The sequence below is a fragment of the Triticum urartu genome, chromosome 5, assembly GCF_003073215.2.
Source record: "Triticum urartu cultivar G1812 chromosome 5, Tu2.1, whole genome shotgun sequence".
Classification (NCBI taxonomy): domain Eukaryota; kingdom Viridiplantae; phylum Streptophyta; class Magnoliopsida; order Poales; family Poaceae; genus Triticum; species Triticum urartu.
This window is the reverse complement of record NC_053026.1, coordinates 508,540,866-508,551,897: the sequence shown is the minus strand read 5'-3', so window position 1 is coordinate 508,551,897 and position 11,032 is coordinate 508,540,866. Positions and strand designations below refer to the sequence as shown.

At 52.1% G+C, this 11,032-nt stretch overlaps 1 protein-coding gene across 1 annotated transcript; it reads right to left on the bottom strand.

Annotated features, from left to right (window-relative positions):
- Positions 1–507: 507 nt before the first annotated feature.
- LOC125510199 (cytochrome P450 71A1-like) lies at positions 508–2,476 on the bottom strand. The gene is made up of 2 exons (XM_048675299.1): positions 1,509–2,476; positions 508–1,399 (listed from the first exon to the last, which is right to left on the bottom strand). Exons 1-2 carry the CDS (start codon positions 2,397–2,399, stop codon positions 779–781), a joined length of 1,512 nt encoding a protein of 503 aa, XP_048531256.1. The 5' UTR covers positions 2,400–2,476; the 3' UTR covers positions 508–778.
- Positions 2,477–11,032: the final 8,556 nt, after the last annotated feature.

Below are 11,032 nucleotides of genomic sequence, written 5' to 3'. Positions count from 1 at the left end.
TATTCAAGGTATTTCTGTAAGTCCTCAAAATGGGATGACGGAAAAACTTTTTGTCCAAACACTAATTGGTCGTGTATTAGCAGACGATATATATATCGGTTCACGATGCATTGCCGCGCGAAATCAAGATATTGGAATTGGATTAATCAATCAATTCATAACTGCCTTTCGAGCACAACCATTTCGAGCACAACCAATATATATTATAACCCCCTTTACTTGCCGAAGCACTTTTTGGATCTGTCAATTATGCTATGGCCGGAGTCCTATTTATAGTGATCTGGTCGAATTGGGAGAAGCCGTAGGTATTATTGCAGGTCAATTAATTGGGGAGCCAGGGACTCAACTAACATTAAGAACTTTTCTGGCAGCGTGCACACGGTCCAGAGAACTGTATGGCCGCCTCCCTGTAACTTTAGTACGTATCTTTTCAACAGCACTTTATGGCGCAACTCCCAGAAAAAAACGCGTCTGATAGCACAGTACGATATAATTAACAAACAGGCTAAACATCTGCACGTGATTAATTAAAAACCAGCCAAATAAATCTTGCGCAACAGATATTGTGTCTTCACGCATGAATTATGCACATCGCCGTCCACACGGGCAATCAAAAGAACCTGGGCTAACAGTACTACGTACATGGCAGAAGAATCTATAGGCCACTGGCCCACAAACGATGCGATACGGCTCGTTATACAGACATCAGAATATCACATGCCCACAAATAGACCCATCTCTTTTATTTCTAGTAGTAGTAACTAGTGTAGTGGCACTGCTACTGCTGCCCCCTGCACTTGGGGGCGAGTCGCAGCGGAGCCAGCGGCGGCGTGGTCAGCCCCGGCGCCTCACTCATGTCCAGGCGCGCCCCGGCGGGGAGTTCCCAGTCGAAGTGGCGCACGAGGCTGGAGAGCGCCATCTCCAGCACCGGCATCGCGAAGCCGATGCCGGGGCAGAGCCGCCGACCCGCGCCGAACGGGAGGAGCTGGTAGTCGTTCCCCCGTAGGTCCACGCCCTCAGCGCCGCCGCCGCCCAGGAACCGCTCCGGCTGGAACTCCTCCGCCGTCGCTCCCCACGCCGCCGGGTCCCTTCCGATCGCCCAGGCGTTGACGAAGAGCGCCGTCTCGGCCGGGATCTCGTAGCCCTGCACGACCGCCATCGTGGTCGATTGGTGCGGGACGAGGAGCGGTGCCACCGGGTGTAGCCGGAGCACCTCCTTCAGCACCGCCCTCAGGTACTCCATCCTTCTCAGGTCGTCTTCCTCGATGCTCGGTTTGCCTTCGGTGGCTCGGCTTATCTCGTCCTGCAGCTTGGCCATTGCCCGTGGGTTCCCGACCAGCTCCGCCATGGCCCATTCCAGCGTGACGGACGATGTGTCTGTTCCGGCGGCTATTATGTCCTGCACGCACCCAACCCAAGAATTGGCCAGAGTACCAAAGAACAAAATATATTAAACATTTTGCTGAGAAATTAAAACCAAAGAAATTATGTGATCGATTGACGATAACCTTGATGATGCTTTTGATGCGATCGTCGGTGAGCTCGAGTCCGGCGGTGCCTTCTTCCCTCAGCCGAAGCAGGACGTCCAGGAAGTCCTCCTCCCCTGCCCTCCCGTCACACTTCTTCTTCTCAAGGTGCTCGGCGATTGTCTCCGATAGGAACTTGTCCCACAGTTGGAGCTCTGCGTCCAGCCTCTTCTCGAGCCCCGTCGCCCACCTAACAACCTTCGCCGCCGCGCCGGGGAGCACGTCTTCCGCCTGGAGCCCCGACAAGAACGCTGCGGAGTTACCCAAAAGCTTTTTTAGCTTCTCCGCCGTGGCCCCTGCGGCTCCGGTCGTCGCGCGGGTAACCACCGCGTTGCTGTAGGCGCAGAGGAGCTCCCTCAGCTCCACGATCTCCCCCGCCTCCGCGGCGCGGCGTGCCCCGGCGACGAGCGCGGCCACCTCAACGGCGCGCACGGGGGCGAACGAGTCGACGCGGCGCGGGGAGAGGAGGTGGACGACGGCCATCTTCTTGCTGCGGCGCCAGGCGTCGCCGTAGGGCGAGAAGGAGACGTTGATGGAGCCGTACGTGAGCTTGTCCACCGGCGCGCTGGGCACGCGGGAGGCGAAGGCGAGGTCGTGGTTCTTGTACAGGTCCGCCGCGGCGGCCGCCGTGGACACCACCAGCGTGCGCCTGCGCCCGAGCTGCAAGAGCAGGAGGCCGCCATCGGTGCCGTACCGAGCGTGCAGCTCGCGCAAGGAGCGGTGCGGCAGCCGGCCCAGGAGGTGGAGGTGGCCGAGCAGCGGACGCGACGGCGGCGAGGGCGGGAGCCTGCTGCTGCCGCCGCCGCCTCGAGCCTTCCAGACGGCGTAGCAGAAGGCGAGAAGCACGGCGGCGAGGACGGCGTACGGAGACATCCACCTTCCGCCGGAGAACAAATACTGGAGTAGTTGGAAATCTTGGGCTGGATAATATATCGTGTGGCGTTGTGAGTGCGGACTGCGGAGCAGCCACGGCAGTGTTCTTGTCTTCGCATCGTCGCATTTTTGTCACTTTGCGATTTTGTCTTAGAAAAGTGATGTCGTCCGTCTGACTTGACGTGAACCCTGATGGAGATATAGTCAACGTACCCCTCCATTTCACAATGTAGTGTTTCCTCTATCTCCATGCTTCAACTTTGATCGTAAATTTAACTACCAAGACCAATTACGGCGGAAGTAAAAGTTATATCAGTCAATGCGTATTCGAAAGAAGTTTTTAATTATGTAATTTTTTCTCCCGCCACAGTCGGTCTCGTTCATTAAATATATGGTCAAAGTTCGACCTCGGTAAGCGCGGGCACACTATATTTTAAAATGGAGGGAGTATAGTTGTTCTAGCCCGGTTTTGTAGACAGTTTTCTTTTTTTATTCTCATGGACCATTTCACTACATCACGCCCTAATAATAGGGCGTGATTGGTCCTGCCTATAGATGGGCAAAGCACAAGTAAATCGAAAAGGTTGTGTCTAGGACTCATCTAGATGTGACATAAGAGCAACTTCAACGGGCCGACTCAAACGGACAGTGTTATTGTTCGTTTTTTGTTCGTTTGGGTTGGCCGTCCGCCCTTTTTTTAGTTTTGGGTCGGCAGTGCGCCCAACGGGCCGACACATTTCATGACCACGCGCGTTTAACATCATGTCGTCGCCCTGATTTTGGCGCTTTAGCGCGGGAGGGGGGGAGGGGGGAGCGGCCTAGTGGGCGCTGGTTTTGGCGCTCCAGCGCGCGGGAAAGGTTCGCGCGCGTGCCGCAGCCGGCGCTCGCTATAAAGAAAGCGCTCCCTCCACACGCTGTCGGCCTCCCACTCTCGCCGCCTCTGCGTCACCATGTCGATCCGCCGCCTGAGGGCTTCGGATTTTCGCGGAGTCCGCGAGCGCCGTTCCGGCACCTTCTCCGCTGAGATCTGGTTTCGCGAGAAACGTCTCGTCCTCGGCACCTTTGACACCGCAGAGGAGGCGGCCCGCGCGCACGACGCGGCGGCGTGGCGCCTCCTGAGGCCTCGTCGGGATATGAATTTTCCCAACGTGTCGAGCCAGCGGGCGCAGGATCTGGCGCCTCTCCCGCGGCTTTTCACCGACGAGGATCGTCGTGTCCACCGGAGGCGGCAGCTCGCCTCACCATCGTAGAGAAGGACGTGGAAGCCTTGGTGGTGTGGCGCGGAGGCTTCCCGCAAGACATCGTCGACGAGCGTCAGTTCTACAAGCAATTGAGATCGGAGAGGGACGCGAGGAGGAGGGAGCGAGCCGGCTATCGGGAGGACAAGCGTTCGCGGAAGCAGGCAGCTCAATTGAAACTGAAGCTACGAGAAACGGCGGGTTAGGACTTTGAAGACGAGGCGTACGCTGACGCCTACATTCAGACATTGGAGGAGGACATTACCGAGTCGGAGTCAGAAATCGACGAGTAGTGATCTTTTCTTTTTATCTGTGTATGCTAGAATTATCTATGTATCCATTTTTATGTGAAAAAAGGCCGACGGCGTCGGCGACGTAGCAGGCAGGTGAGGGTGTGAATTCAATGTGCCACCGACTAGCGGGCTCGGTGGGGAAAGAGGACGAATGCGTGCGCGTCCGTCTTGTGTCCGCACCGACGTAAATCAGGCTCAAAAATGGGTCGAGAATGGGTCGGCAGGCGGACGAAAACGGACATGCGTCCGTTTAGGTCGACGTGTTAGGCCGACTTTTTTGTCCGCACCGACTCAAACGGACGGCCGCGGACGAAATGAGTCGCCTCAGTGGAGTTGCTCTAACTATGTCACATCTAAATATGACATCACCCTCACCTCAATAGAAAAACAAGCTTGCCCAGACTTATTGTTTGTTTGTTTTGATTTTTTTTTTGTTAGGCTGTGCATCTCCAGTCCAACCCAGCAACTTCCATCCCTCGACCTGGGCCCTCGACCTGGGCTTTATTTATGTTGGCTTCGATTGATAGAGATCTCGCTGCTACTCTTTCGATCAGGAATAAAAGCAAGAACTGACGTGTTGCCTGTGCACCTAGTTTTTGTTCTTTTCTGTGTTGAACCTAGTATTTCTTGTACTCCATACAAATTGAAAAAGTTAGCGAATACAAAAAATGTTTGTGAACTTAAAAATTGTTCATTTCTTTTATATAAAACACATTTTTAAATCATGATTTTTACAGAGTACATAATTTTAAGAAAATCTCCATGAATTTGTATTAAAAAAATACGAAAACGATAAAAAATCATGAGTATTTAAAAAAAATGTGGAGACACTCGACAAACACACACACCCTAGTTGCGAGTCGATGGTTAACATGCAACTGGGGATACTCGACAAACACCCCCCCTCCCCCCGTAGTTGCGAGTCGATGGTCGGCTTGCAACTAGGTTCCACAAGAAAACACACACACCCTGAGTTGTGAATCGATAGTTGACTTGCAAGTGGGGGCCCTCGTCAAACACACGTTGACAACGCCCCCTAGTTGCGAGTCGATGCTTAACTTGCAACTAAGGGCCCTCGACAAACACACACAACCCCTGGTTGCGAGTCGATTGTTGACTTGCAACTAGGGACCCATAGAAACACACTTCCCCTCCCCTCCCCTCAGTCGCGAGTTGATGAATGACTTACAACTGGGTTCCCTCAACACACACACACACCTACTTGCGAGTCGATGGTTGACATGCAACTGGGGACACTCGACAAACACATGTTCCCTTAATTGCGAGTCGATGGTTGGCTTACAACTAGGTTCCACAATAAAAGACACACAGCTTAAGTTGCGAGTCGATGTTCGACATGTAACTGGGGACCGTAGAAACACACTTCCCCTCCCTCTCCCCCAGTTACGAGTCGATGGTCGACATGCAACGCGGGACCCTCGACAAACACACACACACATACACCTCTTAGTTGCGAGTCAATGGTTGACATGCAAGTGGGGACACTCGAGAAACACATACACCCTTAGTTGCGAGTCGATGGTCCAATTGCAACTAGATTCCACAATAAAACATACACACACACACCCCTAGTTGCTAGTCGATAGTCGGCATGCAACTTAGGGTCCCGACAAAACAAAAACACCCCCCTAGTTGGGAGTCGATGATCGGCTTGCAACTGGGGACCCTCGACGAACACACACACACACACACACACCCCTTAGTTGCGAGTCGACGGTCAACATGCAACTGGGGACCCTCGACAAAACACACACACCCATAGTTGCGAGTCAATTTTTGACATGCAACTGCGGATCCTCGATAAAACACACAGACCCTCCTAGTTGCGAGTCGATGTACGGCTTGCAACTAGGGGCCACAACAAAACACACACACCCTAGTTGCGAGTCGTTGGTTGGCTTGCAACTAGGGGACCTCGACAAACACGCACAGACACCGCCCCCTAGTTGCGAGTCGATGGTCGGCTTGCAACTAGGGACCATCGACAAATACACACACATCCTTAGTTATGAGTCGAGGTCGACATGCGGCTGGGGACCCTCGACAAAACACACCCCTAGTTGCGAGTCGATTGTTGACATGCAACTGTGGACCCTCGACAAAACACACACACCCTCCTAGTTGCGAGTCGATGGTCGGCTTGCAACTAGGGGCCACGACAAAACACACACACACACCCTAGTTGCGAGTCGTTGGTCAGCTTGCAACTAGGGGCCGTTGACAAACACACATAGACACCGCCCCAATTGCGCGTCGATGGTTGACATGCAACTAGGGGCCCTCGACAAACAAACACACACACACACACACATACACACACACACCTCTAGTTGCGAGTCGATGGTCGGCATGCAACTGGGGAACCTCAACAAACACACACTCCCCTCGTTGCGAGTCGGTGGTTGACATGCAACTAGGTTCCACAATTAAACACACACTCCCCTAGTTGCAAGTCGATGGCCGGCTTGTGCTACCTCTTGAGCACTGCGTTGGATTTCCCCGAAGAGGAGAGGATGATGCAGCAAAGTAGCGTAAGTATTTCCCTCAGTTTTTGAGAACCAAGGTATCAATCCAGTAGGAGGCTACGCTCGAGTCCCTTGTACGTACACAAAAACAATAGCTCAACGCAACCAACGCGCTTAGGGATTGTCAATCCCTTCACGGTCACTTACGAAAGTGAGATCTGATAGAGATGATAAATAATATTTTTGGTATTTTTGGTATAGAGATGCAAAGTAAAAAGTAAAAGGCAAAGTAAAAGCAAAGCAATAATAAAGTGATGGAGATTGATATGATGAGAAAGAGACCCGGGGGCCATAGGTTTCACTAGTGGCTTCTCTCAAGAGCATAAGTATTCTACGGTGGGTGAACAAATTACTGTTGAGCAATTGACAGAATTGAGCATAGTTATGAGAATATCTAGGTATGATCATGTATATAGGCATCACGTCCGAGACAAGTAGACCGAAACGATTCTGCATCTACTACTATTACTCCACTCATCGACCGCTATCCAGCATGCATCTAGAGTATTAAGTTAAAAACAGAGTAACGCCTTAAGTAAGATGACATGATGCAGAGGATAGTTTCATGCAATATGATAAAAAACCCATCTTGTTATCCTCGATGGCAACAATACAATACGTGCCTTGCTGCCCCTTCTGTCACTGGGAAAGGAAACCGCAAGATCGGACCCAAAGCTAAGCACTTCTCCCATGGCAAGAACAACCAATCTAGTAGGCCAAACCAAACTAATAATTTGAAGAGACTTGCAAAGATAACCAATCATACATAAAAGAATTCAGAGAAGATTCAAATATTATTCATAGATAAATTGTATCATAAACCCACAATTCATCGGTCTCAACAAACACACCGCAAAAAGAAGATTACATCGAATAGATCTCCACAAGAGAGGGGGAGAACATTGTATTGAGATCCAAAAAGAGAGAAGAAGCCATCTAGCTACTAGCTATGGACCCGTAGGTCTGAAGTAAACTACTCACACTTCATCGGAGAGGCTTGGATGATGATGTAGAAGCCCTCCATGATCGATTCCCCTTTCGGGGGAGCTCCGGAACAGGCCCCAAGATGGGATCTCATGGATACAGAAAGTTGGGGTGGTGGAATTAGGTTTTTGGCTCCGTCCCCGATCGTTTGGGGGTACGTAGGTATATATAGGAGGAAGAAGTACGTCGGTGGAGCTTCGAGGGGCCCACGAGGCAGGGGGCGCGCCCCCCACCCTCGTGACCACCTCGTGGCTTTTTTGACGGGGGGTCCAAGTCTCCTGGATCTTATCTGATGAGAAAATCACGTTTCCGAAGATTTCATTCTATTTGGACTCCGTTTGATATTATGTTTCTCCGAAACACTGAAATAGGCAAAAAAACAGCAATTCTGGGCTGGGCCTCCGGTTAATAGGTTAGTCCCAAAAATAATATAAAAGTGGAAAATAAAGCCCAATATAGTCCAAAACAGTAGATAATATAGCATGGAGCAATCAAAAATTATAGATACGTTGGAGACGTATCAGCTTGCAACTAGGGACCCTCGACAAACAAACACATCCCTAGTTGCGAGTCGATGCTCGAGTTGCAACTGGGGACCTTCGACAAACACACACCCCTAGTTGCGAATCGATGGTTGACATGTGATACGTCTCTGTCGTATCTACTTTTCCAAACACTTTTGCCCTTGTTTTGGACTCTAACTTGTATGATTTGAATGGAACTAACCCGGACTGACGTTGTTTTCAGCAGAATTGCCATGATGTTGTTTTATGTGCAGAAAACAAAAGTTCTCGGAATGACCTGAAACTCCACGGAATACCTTACAATAAATAATAAAAAATCCTCGCCAAAGATGAAGACCAGGGGGCCCACACCCTGCTCACGAGGGTGGGGGGTGCCCCCCCTAGGGCGCGCTCCCCTACCTCGTGGGCCCCTTGGAGACCTCCCGACTCCAACTCCAACTCTATATATTTGCTTTCGAGGAGAAAAAAATAGAGGAGAAGAAATCATCGTGTTTTACGATACAGAGCCGCCGCCAAGCCCTAAAACCTCTCAGGAGGGCTGATCTGGAGTCCGTTCGGAGCTCCGGAGAGGGGGATTCGTCGCTGTCGTCATCATCAACCATCCTCCATCACCAATTTCATGATGCTCACCACTGTGCATGAGTAATTCCATCGTAGGCTTGCTGGACGGTGATGGGTTGGATGAGATTTATCATGTAATCGAGTTAGTTTTGTTAGGGTTTGATCCCTAGTATCCACTATGTTCTGAGATTGATGTTGCTATGACTTTGCTATGCTTAATGCTTGTCACTAGGGCCCGAGTGCCATGATTTCAGATCTGAACCTATTATGTTTTCATCAATATATGAGTGTTCTTGATCCTATCTTGCAAGTCTATAGTCACCTATTATGTGTTATGATCCATTAACCCCGAAGTGACAATAATCAGGATACTTACCGGTGATGAACGTAGTTTGAGGAGTTCATGTATTCACTATTTGCTAATGCTTTGTTCCGGTACTCTATTAAAAGGAGGCCTTAATATCCCTTAGTTTCCATTAGGACCCCGCTGCCACGGGAGGGTAGGACAAAAGATGTCATGCAAGTTCTTTTCCATAAGCACGTATGACTATATTTGGAATACATGCCTACATTACATTGATGAACTAGAGCTAGTTCTGTGTCACCCTATGTTATGACTGTTACATAATGAACCGCATCCGGCATAATTATCCATCATTGATCCATTGCCTACGAGCTTTCCATATACTGGTTTACGCTTATTACTTTCCCGTTGCTATTGTTACAATCACTACAAAATACCAAAAACATTACTTTACTTTCAGTACTCTTTTGTTACCGTTACCACCACTATCATATTACTTTGCTACTAAACACTTTGCTGCAGATACTAAGTTTCCAGGTGTGGTTGAATTGACAACTCAGCTGCTAATACTTGAGAATATTCTTTGGCTCCCCTTGTGTCGAATCAATAAATTTGGGTTGAATACTCTACCCTCGAAAGCTGTTGCGATCCCCTATACTTGTGTGTCGGAGTAATGGGCCACGGGTAGGCCAACCCGAGCCCCAGAACCTTTCAAGACATCGGGGCAGGCTGCGCCCCTCAAGACCCCAGGACGAAGAGCCGCCTTCAAGAAGCCAACAGCAAGATGGCCAACTAACCACTCATGGCCGAGTCCCAGAGACGACTTCGAGGAAAGCCGACACCCGACTGGCGACTTCCAGAGAAGCCGGCTTTGGGGAGTCGCCCTGCGACTCCAACACCCCCCACGACCTCATCAAGTGGGACGGGGCAGGGGAGTGGCAACGATGAAGCCCGCCCCTGCCCCTTACCAAGGGCAGGCGTGTCCACAGCACGCCGTACCCCGGAAGATCTCCGTGCGGCGTGGCACTGTTGCCATGCCGGCCCTAACATCAGCACCGCAGGGCCGAATCCTGCACCCATGATGGCTTGTCTGTACGGCCTAGAGGCGGCGGGCTCCACCAGTCAGTGAGACCCCAGGAGACGGCAAGAGGACCACCAGTCGAACCCGTCGGGAGTCGGCCCCTGGGAGTCGGCCGAGCCCTCCCTCGGGGCCCACGCGCCATTAACCAAGATGTGATGGGGAGTGGCAATAGTGATCGCCCGCCAGGCGGCGGGGCTGTTGCCACGACCTCATGATCAAGCCCGCGTCATCAGAAGCACCGCTACAGTAATCAGCAGCCGGCAAGACCCGCCCGCGGCGGACGCAGCCTGTCGGCTCCGTACCGGGCCAGTCAGCGGGGCCCGCCAGCCGATGGGCCCCAGCGGTCGGCAGAGAAGACAGAGGCCTGAGGCGCTGACGGCTGGGCCCGCGTCCAGCCGGATTACCCTTGTACCCCTAGGGGGTAGGCCTATATAAACCCCCCAGGGCACCCATGCAAAGGGTTGGAACCCATTAGCTCTAGACCAGATTATATAGAAGGGAGAGAGCTAGCCTTGCCCTCTCCTACCTCCTAGAAACAGCTCAAGGAGCAACCGTGTAAACACTTTGCCATAGTGATCATGCGGAGACCCCGCAGAGCAGCAGTAGGGGTATTATCTCCTCGGAGAGCCCTGAAGCTGGGTAAGATTCGCCGGCGTGCATGTCTTCGCCTCATCCCGTTTCCAGGCACCGGCGAAATTCTACTCGCCCCCACCATGATAGGCCATCCTTTTGCATATGTCGCACCAAACCCCCGACATTTGGCGCCCACCCTGGGGCCTGGTGCACCGCCGTCCAGAGATCTGTTCTGGACAGGAACCCTTTTTCTCCCTGGCGAGCGCAGCCAGCCAGGCACGCCAGACGGAGTTTGCACCGATGCGCTAAGCGGCGTTGAGATCGCCTGCGTGGCCAGCTCCTTGGCCGAACTTGTCAGCGAGGTCCTCCTCTCCGACGAACCTGCGTCCAACGCCGGCACGGGCGGCCCCGAGAACTTCCTCGCGGGCCTCCTCGATCAACTCCACGTTTCCGGTCAGCCTGCCGTAGACTTGGAGTCCGTAGGCTCCACCGACCCGATGCTGGTCGACTCCGACACCGCGTCGCTCGA